At 47.0% G+C, this 18,932-nt stretch overlaps 1 protein-coding gene across 1 annotated transcript; it reads right to left on the reverse strand.

The window, feature by feature from the left end:
- Nucleotides 1–673: 673 nt before the first annotated feature.
- On the reverse strand, nucleotides 674–17,439 carry C6H5orf15 (chromosome 6 C5orf15 homolog). Its single transcript, XM_008255005.5, has 3 exons — nucleotides 17,268–17,439; nucleotides 5,171–5,682; nucleotides 674–2,123 (listed from the first exon to the last, which is right to left on the reverse strand). The coding sequence occupies exons 1-3, from the start codon at nucleotides 17,401–17,403 to the stop codon at nucleotides 1,992–1,994; spliced, it is 780 nt and encodes a 259-aa protein (XP_008253227.4). The 5' UTR covers nucleotides 17,404–17,439; the 3' UTR covers nucleotides 674–1,991.
- Between the last annotated feature and the right edge of the window lie 1,493 nt (nucleotides 17,440–18,932).

Here is an 18,932-nt window from a genome sequence, read left to right on the forward strand (position 1 = left end):
CTCGAGCCCACCCTCATCAGTTCACACCTCACATGAAGAAACCCCTGTCAGGACACGCCTGCCGGGCTGCTTCGGCCCCCTCCTAAGATTCTACCCAGGCTCCTCTGCAGCTGAGACAGTGAAGTGGGAGAAGGGCAGGCTACCATGCCTGCAGTGCCGACGCGGCGTGTGGTGCCCAGTCACGCGGAAGGCAAGCGTGGCAAAGGGCAGACACCACAAGAGGCCAGGACACTCCATGAGACCGCGTGAAGCAGGGCCGGCACCTTGCCAGGCCCCTGGCAGTGTTTTTAACCAACGTAAGAGCGGAAGCCCCAGACGTCGGAAGCTGCTTCGCTACAGCCCTGGAACTAGGAGGGCAAACAACGCACCACTGGGAAAACCAGGCCACCTGGGCTCACTTCGGAGGACCCTCCTCCAGGTTGGAGAAGCCCCCGTCCCAGAGCACAGGGAGCCCCTCCCTCCGCCCAGCTTTCAGGGACCTTCAACACCCAGCAGTCAACTGGACCTAAAGACTGGACCTAGAGGAGGACTGGGACTAGGAGACCCTGGAGGCGAGCCCCACCGCTGAGGGGGACAGCCGTGGCCGGCCAGGTGGGCTCCCTCACAGACCCAGCACCCCGCCCCTGGCACCATCCAGATGTCCCCACTGGAATGAAGCACACTTAGAAAATCATGGATTTATATCTTTGCCATTTATTTTTTTAAAATCTTATTCAAAATATTAAATAATACAATTTCCGATATGAAAAACCCTCCTGCAACAGAACAGTTGCGGTGTTTCCATTGTGCTTCCCTCCTCGTCGGGACAGCAGGTCGTCCACCCCGGAGGAGGACGTCGGCCCTGCTGCCACCACTGCTACACCGAGCACACACGCCCACCGGCTCACCTGGGCTTTGTTTAATGGACACTGGGGGATGCGTTTTCTGAAAAGTTGTGGTGATACCTGTCAGTCAACCGTGGTTCAAATCACATATTTACATATTGATCATTTTTAAATGAAAAGATAGGCTACAATATAGTAACTATTTCCCAGTTGCTGTTACCAAAAAAAGGAGAAAGAAAATAAAACAAGCATTGGGGTAAAGTCATGGTACATGTTTATCCTTGATGTACACAAACACTTCATTCAAGTATAATTTTAATTTCAAAGAGTTAGAGACAATATTAAGTGCTAGCAGCCCTACGGTTTATTCCAATTTCCATATAGTAACACAGGAACACATGTGATAGAATTTCAGTATCTGCCCACTGCTTGAAACCTTGAAGGAACCCATGCTATCACCAGTTGCCAAGCAAAGTCCACGTTCTGCCTTTTTTACCTCAGCTTCTGTCTCTGAATTTAATTCAGTAATTCAAACCAAAAGCTGGTATCTATGGAACACTTCATCTACATCCACTGCAAACTGCAGAGTCACTAGTGCCAGAATTTCTAGACACACTTAATGGTCTCTCTCAAAATGTGGTCAGATTGAACAACATTATCTTAAATCATGTTAAACTACCTAAAAATATCCAAAGCAGTTTTCTTGAAAGAAAAAAAGGTTACTTAAATGCAAAGCATTATCACATATGTCCTCATCCATTATAGTTTGGGGCCACAAAGATATGTGCACTTAAAACTTAGTACTTGGATGGCAGAGAGTGACTGAGTCAGCAGTACCGGATACGCTAGAATTCCATTACAAGTCTGGGATCTTTTACAAGTAGCATTACTTCTAGAAAAAGTATAATAAATCTAAAACAACAAAAACAGCATAAATATAAGGGAATGCTTAACTCACATTGTGAACACCTGACTGAACTCAGCTCTACAGGTGAGGAAAAAATTATACACCCCTCGCTTGTGACATTTAATTTCCAAAGCACCAAGGGAAAAGAGAGATCCATTTCTCATTTCAGTACCAATTCCTATGGCAAACATCTACACAATATCATATAAAAAAGTCGAGCAAATAAAATTACATAATAAGCAAACTCAAGTCACAGTGCTTTAAAAAATATAATCATTGGTAATCTTCAGAGAGGGCATTGCCTCGTTAACATTCTGGTCTAGACGATGGTATTCCACTGTTTTGGAACAAAGGCCGTCACGCCATTTCCTGCTTTGAACTAGAAGGAAAATCTGGAATAAAGCAAAATTAATGAGACATACAAAAAAGAAAACAGAAGACATGGCAGAAGTTTTTATGACAAATGAAATCTCTTTCAGGCTCCCAAAAACAAAAAGTGATTATCAAAAACAAAAAGGCTATTTTGCTTCCCCTCTTGCACACAGGTTAGGCAGTGCTTTAATTATTAAAGACTGAGGTTCCGGAGCTCCCTCTGCAGAGACTAAGTTACTCAGCAGCGTGAGTCAGAGCCCAGGACCCTGCGTGCTCTCATCTGTCAGTTGTTCATGACAAGGCCGAACTGGGAGAGAAATCACACACATCCCAAACCCTCTCACCTACAAATACGCACAAAGCCAGTGCCAGATCAGTCACTACAAATAACCAGAAGAGTTTGTTTACCATTCTCTATTATTAGATTCACTGATTCTCAAAGAAGGAAGACATTTTGAAATGATGGGGTCCAGTTTTGCCACTTCTCAGGTAAGAAAAGCAAGGCCCCAAATAAGAGTACCTTGCAGGGAATCCCAAAGGAAGTTACAATAAAATCAAGAATTGAGATTTCCCAACCACTAAGTATTAAAAAACAGACTGTGCTGTCTACCTTTCCGCACTGTGAAAGACGAACCTACTCAGTCTGGGACTACACACTCCAGGCACACTACATAACCCATTCACAACTCCTTGGCCTCACAGAATCCAGCAAACTAATTCCAGCATAGAAATGGTCATCACAATACCATTTCTGAACCAAAAATTAGAAACCATTTCAATATCCAATAGGAAAATAACTGAATCAACTATGCAGCTATCCAATCACGTTTTAAAGAATATTAATAATATTAATTTTTAAAATTAATGATATGGAAATCGCTCGTGATTTGTTACGTAGAAAAGCATGATTCAAAATTCTATGAAATAGAATCCACTTAAAGATTTTTTTTTAAAGATTTACATATTTATTTGAAAGGCAGAGTTACAGAGGCAGAAGCAGAGGCAAAAAGAGAGACGGGTCTTCACCCTCTGGTTCACTCCCCAGACAGCCACAACAGTCAGAGCTGCGCTGGTCCAAACCCAGGAGCCAGGAGCTTCTTCTGGGTCTCCCACGTGGGTCCCCACTGGGCTCCAGCATTGGCCCCTGGATGAATATATTCTTATTTATAGATCAAAGCTACACCAAAGTGTTCATAATGTTCTGAGGAGTAGTTTTCAATCTTCTAAACTCTCCTGTTTTCTGAATTTCCTAAAATAAAAGTGTAATACTTTTATAACCAGAGAAAAACTTACTAGAAAATCTTCTAAGTTCATGCTTAATTAAAATCCAAACTGATTAAATGAACATTTTCTCCATGAGTGCTCCCACTGAAGCAGCAACACTAAATTAAAACACAAAACCTCGGGGCCGGCGCTGTGGCACAGTGGGTTAATGCCCTGGCCTGAAGCACCGGCATCCCATATGGGAGCCGGTTGGTGTCCCGGCTGCTCCACTTCCAATCCAGCTCTCTGCTATGGCCTGGGAAAGCAGTAGAAGATGGCCCAAGTCCTTAGAACCCTGCACCCACGTGGAAGACCCAGAAGAAGCTCCTGGCTCCTGGCTTTGGATCGGCACAGTTCTGGCCACTGCAGCCAGTTGGGGAGTGAACCAGCAGATGAAAGACCTCTCTTTCTCTCTGCCTCTCCTCTCTCTGTGTAACTCTTTCAAATAAATAAATAAATCTTTTAAAAAGAGAAAGAAAAAAAAAAAAAAACATAAAACCTTAATAAAAAAAAAAAACATCACCGGGCTTTGGGGGTCAGCATTGTGGCTCAGTGGGTTAAGGTTTGGGACTGGCTGCCCACATCTCGTATCCAACTGCAAGTTCAAGTCCCAGCTACTCGGCTTCTGTCCCAGCTTCCTGCTAATGAACGCCCTGGCAGGTAGCAGATGACGGCTCAAGTACTTGAGTTCCTGCCTTCCCTAGAGGAGACCTGGCTGGAATTCCTAGCTCCTGACTTCAGTCTGGCCCAGCAACAGCTATTGCAGACATCTGGGGTCCAAACCAGAGGATGGAAGATGTCAATCTCTTTCTCTGAATCTCTCTCTTCTCTCTTCTTCTGTCATTCTGCCTTTCCAATAAATTAAAATAAGCTTTAAAAAAAAAAAAAAAACCAATGGACTTTGGTTTTGCCCACTAAGAAATCACTGAATTAACTATATTTTAGAAGTATATATAGTCAAACTTTCTGTCTGTAAAAGTTGTTAAAATATACCACAGGTTTATAAAGTTATTAAACATCTCAATATTTTACCATTAATTTAAACCTAGCTAAAAATGGAAAAATCCTGAATCAAAAGCATTGATAAGAAACATGACTGACTGGGGCTGGCACTGTAGCACTGGCATCCCATATGGTGCCAGTTTGTGTCCTGGCTGCTCCTCTTCTAAACCAGCTCTCTGCTATGGCCTGAGAAAGTAGTGGAAGATGGCGCAAGTGCTGGGCCCCTGTGCCCGCATGAGAGACTAGGAAGAAGCTCCTGGTTCCTGGCTTCAGATTGGCCCAGCTCCAGCTAATGGGGCCATTTGGGGAATGAAGCAGTAGGTGGAAGACCTTTCTCTCTGTCTGTAACTTTGCCTCTCAAAGAAATAAATAAAATCTTTTTAAAAAGAAACATGACTGAGGGGCAAGCATTTGGCCTGGCAGTTAAGATGCCTGCATCTCTGTTGGGATTCCTGGGTCCACTCTCCATTCCAACTTCCTGCTAATGCACACCTAGGAGGCAGAGGTGATGGTTCAAGTGCTTGTGTCTCTGCCTCCCACTTGAGAGACCTGGATTAAGTTCCCTGCTCTTGGTCTCAGCCTGGATCAGCCCTGGCCACTGCGGGCATTTGAGAATAAACCAGCAAATGGGAATAGGCACTCACTCACTCTCTCTCTCTCTGTCTCTCTCTCTCTCCTCCCCTCTCCCCTTCTCCCTCTCTCCCTCTTTCTCTGTAGGTGTACAAGTCCCCCTGCCTCTCAAATAAATATTTTTATAAGATAATAAAGAGCAAGTGGAGGCACTGAAAGACCCCAAACTTACCTTCCTCTTATTGTGATATGTAACGTAAACAACAGCGACACAAAAGGCGAAGATAATAAGATGGAAAAAGAAATGGCTATCTTCCTCTTCCATATTTGAGGACGGGGTCTTAAAAGACTTCACTGACTGTTCAATTTCCATGTAACCCCTGTTTTCTTCCAAGCTCTCGTCAGCCTCGTCGTCCCTGGGGCCAGTGGTCCAGTCGTAGTCTGGCTCCCCGTAGTCTCCATTGTCCGGAGAGCCTCTGGCGGTGGGCGGTGAACTGTCGAGCGTGAGAAGATCCTCGTCCTCTATGCGAGGGTCCTCATTGCTCTCAGGATCCTCTCGGGACAGAGAAGTGGTAGGGGAGGCACGGGGGGCTGCAGAGGCTCCTCTGCTCTGCTCGGCACTGGTTGTGGGGGGCAGCGTGGTACTGACATGGGCAACAGGCTTGCTTTGGTTTCCAGGCGCTGAGTCACGGAGGTCCGGAACAGAAGCATCTGAGAGGGATCCAGGTTGGTTCTGTGACGCAGCTGAAATAAATGAATAACAATACACTCCAGACCTAGCTAAATGCCTTCTTACCTACATTTTCACCATGTACTTTTCTCTCTGCTAAATTTCTATAACTCTCTCTTGAGAACTAGTTACTAAGTCTCCACAGCTAGCCATCAGTTCCAGTTCTCAGCCAATTATTCATCAAATAGCAATGTTTGCCAGACAGTGACAACTTCAGCAGCATAAAGGACCGACTGTGCTACACAGCCTGAAACCCAGAACACAGGGAGGTAGCTGACTGTAGGTCACAGTGGCCAATTCCACGCACAGCCCTGCCCCATCCCTGCGGCTGCACTTTCACAGCAGGCATCGTCATTCAGACTCCACCCCAAACCCTTAGGAAGAAGAAAGGGAACATCCCAAAGAATAGGAATCAGAACTGGAACTTGGAAGCTCAATGCCAACTAGACTATTTTAAGGATCAAGGAAGCCAATCTAGGTATTGGAAAGTAGGTAACACAAAGAGAAGTTCTTATTTCCCTATGCTATCACCTACCCTGTAACACTTACTTAAGTAAAAGTTTCTTTTTTCCATAAGAAACTCTATAAACCAAGAAGAATGAACAGAGGAAGATCCCACAGGGGAACACCTGTTGAATTTAATGATCCTTCTCAGCTATAAACTAAAAGAGGAGCTGTTGAAGAACCTCAAGGACATCTATCATGCCTTAAAGCCAAGAAAACACTGTCCTGGGAGGTCCAAACACCTCCACTGAGATCTTCCGAATCTATCAAATTACACGAAAGGATTTTCTAAGTATGAGATTGTATCAACTCCCTGCAGGGCTCTCACAGCATGGTGCTGGCACACAAGGTGCCAGCCTAACAGACAGCTCTCTGTTGATGTTAATACTCTAGTTTGTGGATCACAGCTGACTACCTATATATAAAAAACAAATAGCTGACTTCAACTGAGTAATTTAATAAATTAGTAAAACTCCTGAAACAGGTTCAATAGTTACATTCACTGAAATTTTAAACTAGAAGAGAAATAAATACAACTTTCATGGAGTATATTACTCAGAAAACTTTTTTTTAAGATTTATTCAACTCTATACTAAGTAAAGATTTTAACAGTTTGCACTCACACAAAGTACAAAGTACTGTTTGAAGACAAGTTTTACCGTTAATTCTCATAGTAGGACTCATTAAGGACAGAGGTCCTACATGGAGAGCACAGTGATTCCTGTTGTTGATTTAACAACTGACACTCTTATTTATGAAGTCAGTGATCACCTGAGGCTCTTGTCATGAGCTGCCAAGGCTATGGAAGCCTTTTGAGTCTACAAGCTCTGTCTGTATTTAGTCAGGGCTGTAAGCAAAGAGGAAGTCCTCTCCTCCCTTCAGAGAAAAGTACATCCTTCAGAAAACTCTTAACAGGAACTTCTGAAAAGAATTTTTACAAGGCCAGTGCTGTGGCACAGCAGATTAAAGCCTCAGCCTGCAGCGCCAGTATCCTGGCTATTCCACTTCCTATCCAGCTCCCTGCTAATGTGCCTGGGAAAGTGGTGGAGGATGGCCCAAGTGCTTGGGTTCCTGCACCCACATGGGAGACCTGGAAGAAGCTCCTGGCTCCTGGCATCAGATGGGCTCAGCTCCAATGGGTGTGGCCATTTGGGGAGTAAACCAGTGGATGGAAGATCTCTCGCTCGCTCGATCGCTCCCTCCCTCCCTCCTTCACTCTGTAACTCTCTTTCATATAAATAAAATAAATCTTTAAAAAAATTTATATTTATCACTTCAACTTCATTATGATTCAGGAATTTAAAAATTACTATTTCTCTGATAAATTTAATTTTCTGCCAAGGTGGAGGAAAACACATTTAAAATAAAAGTTAAAATAACTGGGAATCAATTAACCAATCTTGACTTTTAAAAAGAACTGTTGGCATAGTGGGTAAAGCCACTGCCTGCAGTGCTGGCAGCATCCCATATGTGCCCACATATGCTGCACTTCTGATCCAGCTCTCTGCTATGGCCTGGGAAAGCAGTAAAAGATGACCCAAGTGCTTGGGCCCCTGCACCTGCGTGGAAGACCCGGAAGAAGCTCCTGGCTCCTGGCTCTGGATACATTCAGCTCTGAACGCTGCAGCCTTCTGGGGAGTGAACTAGCGAATGGAAGACCTCTCTCTCTCTCTTTGCCTCTGCCTCTCTGTAGCTTTGCCTTTCAAATAAATAAATCTTTAAAAAGAAATAAAAAGAATTGTTTCTCTGCATCTGAGTGTTGGGATAAAATGTCATGTGAATGTAAAACAGAGGTGGAAATGAAACCTAGAATGGACAGTCAACTAGTGTCTCTTTGTCTCCTTTCACTTCCCTGTTCTGATGGAGGCTGGCTCTCCCTGCAGGACACACTTTCCCCGCAGTCCCTAGAATGAAGAGCATTTCTCCTCTCATTTGCCACACGAGTCTGGGAGAGAGCCATCCTCCTCGCTGCCTTCACACTGTGCTCCCATGCCTCTGCCCAGATGCCGCCCACTTCCATTCTCTTATCTTTAGCCATCATCCACTTTCATCCACCAACTCCAACGTCATGTCCCTAGTTCTTAACAGTTACAGCTCCCCTTTTTAGAGCTCCCTGAGTCCAAGACAAGGACCCCCACCCTGACTTGAAAATCCTTACCCATGTCTTCTGATGAATTAGCCCGCTCCTTCCACAGTCACTGACTCCCACGGTCACTGACTATCATCACACTTCCATAATCCCACTTCATGCATCCTGCTGGCCAATGTGACCTAGTCTTCCACTTCATTCCCTGGTATTCTCAATCCATCAAGACCCTCAACCTTTTGGGCCTACCACCTTTTCACCCTCACCACCAAAACCAAATCCTGACTAATACACTGTCTTTACCTAGACTCAGTTCTGTGGCCCACCAATATAATCCCTCACATTCACCATCAATTCTCTTCCCCTCATTCTGCCCATTCAATTGGTTCAGCTACAGTCAATGCTGGTTTAATCAAACTCAATACTCCTCCTCTGCACCAAGCAGCTGAACACAGCTGGAAAGAAATATACAACCATGTCACTGCTTCCATTCCATTTTAAATTTAATTCTGGGGCCGCCACTGTTGGGTAGCAGGTTAAGCAGTTGCCTGTGATGCCGAGATACTTGTATCACATATGGGTGCCAGTTAGAGTTCTGGCTACCCCACTTCCAACCCAGCCCCCTGCTAATGGCCTGGGTAAAACAGAAGATGGGTCAAGTGTATAGGCCCCTGCCAGCAAGTGTGAGAGATATGGCTAAAACTCCTGGCTACTGGTTTCAGCCTGGCCCAGCCTTGGCCACTGCAGCCATTTGGGGAGTGAACCAGCAGATCAAAGATCATTCTCTGTCTCTCCCTTTCTCTCTAAAACTCTGCCTTTCAAATAAATAATTTTTTTTAATTAATGACAAAGATTCAATCATACGTTTAATGCTAGCATTGATAATGTATTTTCCTAGTCCACTTACCCTTCTCAATTCACATTCTCCTGACCTCAAAATTCCAACACAGTCTCTAATATCCTCAATTTCAACTGAAGACATCACTTCCTAACTTGTCTCAGAAAAAGGAAGGAATTAGAATGTCCACAAACTATCAAAACTCTAGACTCATGAATCCAACTGCCTCCTTGCAGAATGATGGAATACCATAAATGAGTCTACAAATTCAATGTGACAACTCAGATGAAATGCACAAATTTCTCGGAAAACACAAACTACCACAACTCACACGATATGAAATAAATCATCTGAATAGCCACCTAACTATTGAGGGAATTGAACTCTTAGGTTTTAAAATTCCGAAGAAATAAATCTCCAAGCTCATACGGTTTCACGGGAGAATTTTACCAAATGCTTAAACAAGAATACCAATTATACAGTCTGTCCAAGAGAATAAAAAAGGAGACACTTCCCAATTCATTTTATGAAGCTAGTATGACCCATGTACCCAAACCAAAGACCACACAGAAAAACTATCTATCAGTATTTCCCATGCACATAGATGCTAAAATTCTTAATAAGCGAGCAAACAGGAATCAGCAATACATAAAAAGTTACATACCATGAACAGTGAGGTGTATTTGGGGCAGGTGCTGGGAACAACAGGCTAAGCCACTGTTTGGAATGTGCACACCCCAGAGGAGAGCACAGCAGAGTCCCAGCCTGGTTCTGACCTGGCCCCTGCTGATGCACATGGGAAGCGCCGGATGATGGCTCAAGTTTCTGCCACCCACGTGAGACTCCCAGACAAGTTCCTGGCTCCTGGATTTGGCCTAACCCAGCCCTAGCTGTTGCAGCTATTTGGGGAATGAACCAGCAGAGAGAAGATTGTTCTCTCTCTCACTTTCTGTTTGTGTGTGTGTGTGTATTTTAAATAAATGAATCTTGTCTTAAAATTACATGCACTTTGATCTCAATTTGTTAAAAAAAAAAAAATACCATATACAGGTACTTCCAAAAGTTCATGGAAAAGGGATTAAAAGGCAAGTTTATTTGGGTGCAAAAAATTTTGGATATCTATGCACATTTTTTCATAGTATACATTCCATGAGATTTCTGAAGACTCCTCCTATTAACAAACCAAATGAACACCAACTGAAGTCTTACATTCTATACAAAAGTTAACCAAAACTGGATTGCATATATAAATGTAAAACAAAGCTATCAGAAAAAAAAAAAAAAAGACTGAAAAAATCTTTGACCTAAGGCTAGGCAAAAAAAGTTCTTATACTTGACAGTAAAAGCAATCTGCATGGGGCCGGTGCTGCAGTGGGTGGGCTAAGCCTCTGCTTGCAGCACCGGCATCCCATGGAGGCACCAGTTCTAGTCCCAGCTGCTCCTCTTTTGATCCAGCTCTATGTTATGGCCTGGGAACACGGTAGAAGATGGCCCAAGTGCTTGGGCCCCTGCACCCATGTGGAAGACGCAGAAGAAGCTCCTGGCTCCTAACTTCAGATTGGCTCTGCACCAGCCGTTGCAGCCATTGGGGGGTGAGCAAGCAGATGGAAGACCTTTCTCTCTGTCTCTCCCTCCCTGTCTATAACTCTGCCTCTCAAATAATTGAATAAAATCTTAGAAAAAAAAAAGCAATATATATAACAGAAAAAAAACTGGACATCTTCAAAATGAAACTTTTTGCTCTATGGTGGAAAATATCACTCCCAACAAAGACTAGTTCTAGAAATATAAAGAATTCTCAAAACTCAAAAGTAAAAAAACAAATAATCTAATGAGAAAATGGGCAAAAGACATGAAGTGACATTCCACCCAAGATGACAAACAGATGGCAAACGAGCACGTGGTAAGGTCATTGGCCAGAGTGGAATGCAACTTAAAACCACAATTCAGACTTCTACACACCAATCAGAATGACTAAAATAAAATATAAAAAAGGCATTAAATGTTGGCAAAGATGCAGAAAAACTGGATCACATGCATATTGCTGATAAGAATGTAAAACAAGACAGCCACTCCAGAAAACAGGCTGGCAATGCCTTTAAAAAACTAAATATGCAACTACCGTAGAACCCAAAACTGCACTCCTGGGCATCTATCCCAGAGAAAACGGACACCTATGCTCACACAGAAATCTGTATACAAATGTCTACAGCAGCTTTATTTACAATAGCCAAAAGGTGGAAACAACCAGACTGCCTTCCGCAGATGAATAAGGTGTGGTGCACCCACACCACAGAATCCTACTCAGCAACAGAATGGAACCAAGCCCTGGCACACAATACCCTGGACAAATCTCCGAGAACTGTGCTGAGCGGAAAAGTCAACCCCAAAAGTCACACATTGCATGATTCCATGTACAGGAGATTTTTTTTTTTTTTTTTTTGACAGGCAGAGTGGACAGTGAGAGAGAGAGACAGAGAGAAAGGTCTTCCTTTGCCGTTGGTTCACCCTCCAATGGCCGCCGCGCTGCGGCCGGCACACCGCACTGATCTGATGGCAGGAGCCAGGTACTTCTCCTGGTCTCCCATGGGGTGCAGGGCCCAAGCACTTGGGCCATCCTCCACTGCACTCCCTGGCCACAGCAGAGAGCTGGCCTGGAAGAGGGGCAACCAGGACAGAATCCGGCGCCCCGACCGGGACTAGAACCCGGTGTGCCGGCGCCGCTAGGTGGAGGATTAGCCTAGTGAGCCGCGGCGCCGGCCCACAGGAGATTCTAATTGGAAAACCAATCAGTGCTCGCCAGGAGTGCAGGAGGAAGTCGGGCAGGAAGTGGGGGTGTCCTCAGAAGGGAACACAGACATCCCTGTGGTGACAGAAACACCTGGAATGTGACTGTATCAACGGCAATGTGCTGGCTGTGATACTGTATGCAGGGGCTTCAAAAAAATCCTGGAAAACCTGAATTAAAAGTTTATTTTGGTACAAAAACAAATTTTGAAATCTACGCATAGTTTCTTCATCACACGCATTTTCCCCAAAGGTTCTGAAGTTCCCTCACATTAGAGTTTTACAAGATGCTACTGCTGGTTCTGACTGAGGGAAACTGGGAAAAGGACACAGAGGAGCTCCACATTATTTCCTAACACTGCAAACAAATCTATAATTATCCCAAAACAAAAAGCTTAAAAATTGATTTCTAGGCCAGCGCTGCGGCTCAATAGGCTAATCCTCCACCTGCGGCGCCAGCACCCCAGGTTCTAGTCTCGGTCGGGGTGCCGAATTCTGTCCCGGTTGCCCCTCTTCCAGGCCAGCTCTCTGCTGTGGCCAGGGAGTGCAGTGGAGGATGGCCCAAGTGCTTGGGCCCTGCACCCCATGGGAGACCAGGAGAAGCACCTGGCTCCTGCCTTCGGATCAGCGCCGGCCGCAGCGCGCCAGCCGTGGCGGCCATTGGAGGGTGAACCAACGGCAAAGGAAGACCTTTCTCTCTGTCTCTCTCTCTCTCTCTCTCACTGTCCACTCTGCCTGTCAAAAAAATAATAATAAAAATAATTAATTTCTACATTCCACTTTAAAAAAAAAAAAAAAGCTTTGTTCTTTCCTGAACACTCTGCATCCATCTGTTGTTACTCTACCTTCAAAACCGATGCAGAATTTGAAGGCTTGTCACTCCTCTGCTGCTGCCGTCCCGTCCAGGCCACCATCGCCTGACCTGCCTGCTTCACCTTAACCCCTACTGTCTGCACTCCACACAGCAGCCAGGCCGGCCTGTAAAAACTGAAACCACACGATGTCATTCCACTCAAAGCCCTCCAGGGGCTCTCCACTTCTCTCAGAATTCAAAGCCTTTGTAAGAGTCTACAGGATCCTACGTGCTCTGGCCCCCATTACCTCACTCCCGTGATCTCTTACTCATCTCCCTACCTGCTCTACCCACTGCCTACTTCAGAGGAAGCAGCTATGCAGTAAGTAGTCACTCGGTGTGCTCTCTACCCAGCTCTCTCCACAAATTCTCACAGTCCACCCCAAGTAGCGTCTCTGCCCAAAATGCAGCCCCTGAAAAGCCCTTCCCTGCGATCGCAGACAGGCAAGACCCCACTTTTTTTTTTTTTTTTTACGATTTATTTATTGGGGGCTGGTGCTGCGGCACAGTGGGTTAATCTCCTGTCTGCAGTGTCCGCATCCCATACAGGCACCAGTTCAAGTCCTGGATGCTTCACTTCCAATCCAGCTCCCTGCTAGTGCTCCTGGGAAAGCAGAGGAGGATGGCCCAAGTCCTTTGGCCCCTGCACCCACATGGGAGACCTGGAGGAAGCCGTGGAGACCTAGCCCAGTCATAATGGCCATCTGGGGAGTGAACCAGCAGATGGAAGATCTCTCTCTCTCTCTTCCTCCCTCTCTTTCTCCTCTCTCTGTAACTATGACCCTCAAATAATTAATTAAAAAGAAAATATTTATTTATTTACTTATTTGAAAGTCAGATTTAGAGAGAAAGGGAGAGACAGAGAGATCTTCTGTTGGTTCAGTCCCTAAACGGCCACCACAACTGGGGCTGAGCCAGGCTGACTCCGTCAAGGGCCCAGGAAACTGGGCCACCTTCTGCTGCTTTCCCAGGGCATCAGCAGAGTACTGGAGAGGAAGTGGAGCAGCTGGCACTCGAACTGACACCTTTAGGGGACACTGGTGCTGCAGACAGCGGCTTAACCCACTGTGTCACAGCACCAGCCCCCAACTCATTCTTCTAGGGAATCCCTCCACCACATTCATTCTTCAACTGCTCTATCTAGTATCAAGTAGGAGCAAAATAAGTATTATTCAAGGAGCACAAACTTGAAAGTAATCCACAAATACAACACAAGAAAATAAAATTCATCTGAAACATTTGGCACAAAGCAGGTCAACCTCCCAGATTTCCTCTCCTTCAAATCAAAGAAACTGACCCAAATATGAAGAGTATTTCCAACAACTGAAGTGACAAGTCCGCCTTTATGAAACTGACTGTTGGGGCCGGTGCTGTAGCATGGTTGGTTAAGGCCCTGACCTGCAGTGCCGGCATCCCTTATTGGTGCCGGTTCAAGTCCCGGCTGCTCCACTTCCGATCCAACTCCCTGCTAATGTGCCTAGGAAAGCAGCAGAGGATGGCTCAAGTCCTTGGGCCCCTGCACCCACATGGGAGACCCAGAAGTTCCAGGTTCCTGGCTTCGGATCACCTCAGCTCCGGCTGTTGCAGCCATTTGGGGAGTGAACCAGCGGATGGAAGACCTCTCTCTCTGTCTCTACTTCTCCCTGTAACTCTGACTTTCAAATAAATAAGAGAAATCTGAAAGCAACACTTTAAAAAAAAACACTATAAAAATTGACTGCTGGGCTTCTATAAAATATACACACACACACACACACACACACACACTACCTCAGGGACGGGCATTCCAGCATAGCTGGGTAAACCCACTGCCTGCAATGCCGGCTTCCCATTAAGCTTCCCATATGGGCATCGGTTCATGTCCCAGCTGCATCACTGATGATCCAGCTCTCTGCTAATGGCCTGTGAAAAGCAGCAGAAGATGCCCCATGTGTTTGGGCCCCTGCCACCCACATGGGAGACCCAGACGAAGCTCACGACTCCTGGCCCCAGCCTGGCTAAGCGCCGGCTTACTGCAGCCATCTGAGGCGTAAGCCTGAGGACAGAAGTTCTCCCTGTCTCTGTCTCTCCCTTGTAATTCTGCCTTCCAAGTAAATAAAGAGATAAATCTTTTTCAAAAACCACATAGGCTACATTCGACTCTAAAGCTTTGGGTTGTACACCTCACTAATCGATACTATCTCCCTAATTAAAAGTTAGCAATCCAAAACTGAATGTAAGTCTCCTCTCCTACTGGTCTCATTTTCAAAACTGCCTTAACATAAAATTACATTGGCACTTCTCAAACCTGAGAATGCAGAGGAGCCTGAGCATTCACTCAGACACGGGTATGAGAAAGCGTGCCTTCAGGTTAAACGTGTTGCACATTAAATGCAGGCCATCACATGGGAACCCTACAACGGCCAGTGCTGAGAAGCAGGCACTTCTTAAACGGTACGGCAAAACCTGGTTAGGAGGTAGCCACCTAGTGCTCCAAAACATTTAAGCTCATCTTTTTAGACTCCATCAAAATAAAAACATAAAACTTAAACATTCTTACAAACAAGAACACACAGTCCAGTACTGAAATCTTAAGAAACCTGTTATGGAACAAACTCAAATAAACCTAGTGTGGTCACTTTCTACACTTGTTTCAAATTTACAAGGCTGATAATCCAGGAATCAGTCCACCAGCAGGCAGGCTTACAGAATATACTTGTATTACCCCCAGCTTTGCAAACCCTACACTGCCACCAAGCTGCCCCTGTGAAAAGCATGTACGGGGCGGCGCTGTGGCATAGCAGTAGGATGCACTGTTAATGCCACTTCCCTTTCCTGGAAAGAGCATTCACTGTATAAAACATTTTAAAAGTGGTGTTGTAGGTTACGCATCTGCCTGCAGTGCCAGCATCCCATATGGGTGCTGATTCATATGGCTGCTCCTCTTCTGACCCAGCTCTTTGCTGTGGCCTGAGAAAGCAGCAGAAGATGACCCAAGACCTTAGGCCCCTGCACCTGCACAGGAGACCCGGAAGAAGCTCCTGGCTCCTGGCTTCGGATCAGCTCAGTTTCAGCTATTGCAGTCACGTGGGGAGTGAACCAAAGGATGGAAACCCCCCCCCCCTCTCTCTCAAATATATACATAAAATCTTTAAAACAAAAAAGAAGGAAAAGCTTGTATGTTCACTTTCATTTACTTGCTGTAGAGAACAACGTGAATGCAACACATTTAAAATTGGAATACAGAGAGACTTGATTAAAAAGATAAAGATTCCCCAAAATAGACAGGTATTATTTAGGGGCTCTAAAAAAAGGAGACAAAGGGCACCTTAGTATCACAAAATGTTCAATCGTCTCTTAGGGGGAAAAGTTGTCTCTGAAGTTAGCTAGCAGACATACATCCCGCTGAATGGGCTTTTCAGCATTCCAGCAGGCGATGTGCTTGCCATTTCTTTCCTAGAAGTCTGAACGACCAGGACACGCGTCTGATGCTACTGAGCAACTTCAGCAGCCAGAAGAGCTGGGGTTTCCCTCTGGGGAGGGGAACTAGTTAATTCCCTGAGACGCGCAGGCACCTTGGGGAGGGCAATCCGACTGCCCTGCCCTGCCCTGCCCTGGGCGTCCCTGACCACACACCGGGCAGGCTCCCACGGCCGGCGAGCAGGAAAACACTACCTCGGCTCGCACTGTTTTTCATCTAAATATATAAAAAAAAAAAAAAAAAAAGCTGAGGAAGAAAAGCAGGGTTGTGTCTTGGCTGGAAGGAAAAATAGAACTACGAAACACGATACTGCTTAATCATTCTAAGTTCTTCTGAGTGACTGTCTCCCACGAAGCCTCAGGCCTTCGTTTCTAGATCTCCAAATGTCTCCATAAATCTTGCAGTTACCGTGATCTACACCGTAACACCGGCACGAAAAGAAATCTCCTGAGTTAAATCCTGCAGATCAGGTCAAACGAGGCAGGGGCGTCCTGGTTAACGCAAGGCACGGCGAAAGGGCTGCCAAACGCCTCCCTTCTCCTAAGCCCTCCCGGGGCCCAGAAGCCCAGCGCCAACCACGAGAACCTCGCGGACCTCAGAGCCGCTGAGACAAGCCATGGGGGCCGGCCCCCGCCCAGCTCGCTCCGGACACCTTCACCCTGCCTCGCGCTCAGGAGGCGCCACACCCCCTACCCCGGGCCATCCCCTCAGCCCTGTCTCCTGCGCCCCTTCCCCTGGACCGTCCTAACCTGCCACTTCAAAGACCCTCGGGGCCCCACGCCGCTATTCCGCGGGGCAGCCCCTCGTGCAGCCCCCCTGGACCCCACCGCCACGGGCACTCCTCCCACCCCGCCCATCCACACGCTGTGCGCCCCGCGTCTCCAAGCCGCGCTGCCCGGGCTCGGGGACACCCCGCCACCTTGGCCTCCTTCAGACCCCACGCTCCCTCCTCGGACCCACGACGACCACGCTCCGGCTCAAAGCGCTCGGAAACGCCCTTTCCCGCGGCCCGGCCCGCGACTGGGCCCTCCCCGCCTCCCCGGGCCCGCCGTACCGCCGCGCCCCCTTTACCACTGGACTCGGCGGATGCAAGCAGGAGCGCCAGGACAAGCGGCGGCATCAGCCGCCCGGGGGCCTGGATGCAGGGTCTGGGGAGCAGCTTCGTTAGCGCGGTCCCCCTCATCCTTCCCACGGCGGCAGCTGCCATAACGGATCCGGCTGGGAGCCTGCGCTGTTGCTAGGCGCTACGTCATGACGTCAAAATGCGTCATGCGCCGCGACCCTAGAAATAGACGTCCCGGAGCGATGACGTCGCAGCCGGGGGCGGGGCGCTGGAAAGGGGAACAAGGAAGGGGAATAAGAGGGAGCCACTCGCCGCTGGCGCGGGTCAGGGGTGGGGAGCGACCCCCTTTCAGAGCCCCCGCATCTTGGGGTATTGTACAGCCAATAGAAACTGAGTTGAGCTTTTTTAAAAAGAAGCTCCGACTGCATGTGGACTCAGCGAACTGCCCGGTCCCCAGAGGCTAACAGTGAGCCTGCCAGGGTGGCGGGGTCAGAACCGCCTTTGCGGGTCCTCGCCCACCATCATGTGTTATTTCCAACAAAGCCTTAGTTCCTTGCGTAGTGCAGGATGCGGCAGTTAGCAGAGCCCCCTCCCCAGCCCTGCGTGTCCGTGAGGGAACTCTAGCCTAAGATACACGAGGGCGTCGTCAGAAGCTCGGGGAAATGTGTATTACGGGGGGGGGGGGGGGGGACTATTTATAGATCTCAAAACTGGCACCAACAGAAACCTAGCTTGTAACTCCGTTTGCCACCAGTTTTTTTGAAGTTCTGTCGGGCGACACTCCTACGTGACGGCAAAGCGGTGTTGAGGTGGGGCACGGGGTTGCCCTGATAAATAGTCCCACATTTCAAAAACAAGCTTCTGTGACTTTTTCATGTTGTAAATGCAAACTTAGAACCTTGCAGAAGTCCCTCAGGGGCCAGGCACAATGCTTCGGTCTGTGTGTGCATTCTGGCAGTGTGCAGGAGAACCAGTGTGGCACAAAGCAAGACCTCTGTTGGGTCCACACCTTTGCCAGGGTGGCCTCTTTCCGTTCACAGCCAAGGCTCTGTGTTCACTCCTCATTCTGGGTTCCTGAAGCATGGATCTGGCCCCAGTGACAGCTCAGAAACACAGACTCTGTGTTTTAAAAAACTAAGCATTCATTCAGCTGCTCATTTCTCACGGTCCACCCCAAGCCCAGACTGAATGGTGCCCTTATTGCAAACCTTCCAGGTTAGCCAAGGTACAAAGTCTGAGTGCCCCCGGGCAGTTTTCCCTTCTGTGAGCACAGAAACCACCAGCCGGCTTCACGAATAAGGCTTCTGGTCGACTGGACACTGGACTTTGCTTCAGAATTCCACAGGGCTTTTTTCCCCCCCAATAACACACTTCAGTCCTCTTTCCTGAGTCTTTGTGCACTTGAACTTCAGCCACTTGAACTCCTGCCAGATTGCCTCATTCTCTTAACTGATGAGATGTTAGGAACCCAAGGCATTTGGCAAGATAGGATTCCAACATGCTGCCCAACAGTGGCTGGCGAGGGAAACACTCCGTGTTCAGAGGGCCCTTGATATAGAATACATTGACCAGGACTGGGCTCCCCACACTCACGCAGATGTCAAACTGAAGTCCTATGTTAACAGCTCTGGGAGTAAGAGTGGAAACTCGATGTAATTACAGCATTGAAGGGC

The sequence above is a fragment of the Oryctolagus cuniculus genome, chromosome 6 (assembly GCF_051225735.1).
Source record: "Oryctolagus cuniculus isolate XC-2025 breed Fujian yellow rabbit chromosome 6, ASM5122573v1, whole genome shotgun sequence".
NCBI lineage: Eukaryota > Metazoa > Chordata > Mammalia > Lagomorpha > Leporidae > Oryctolagus > Oryctolagus cuniculus.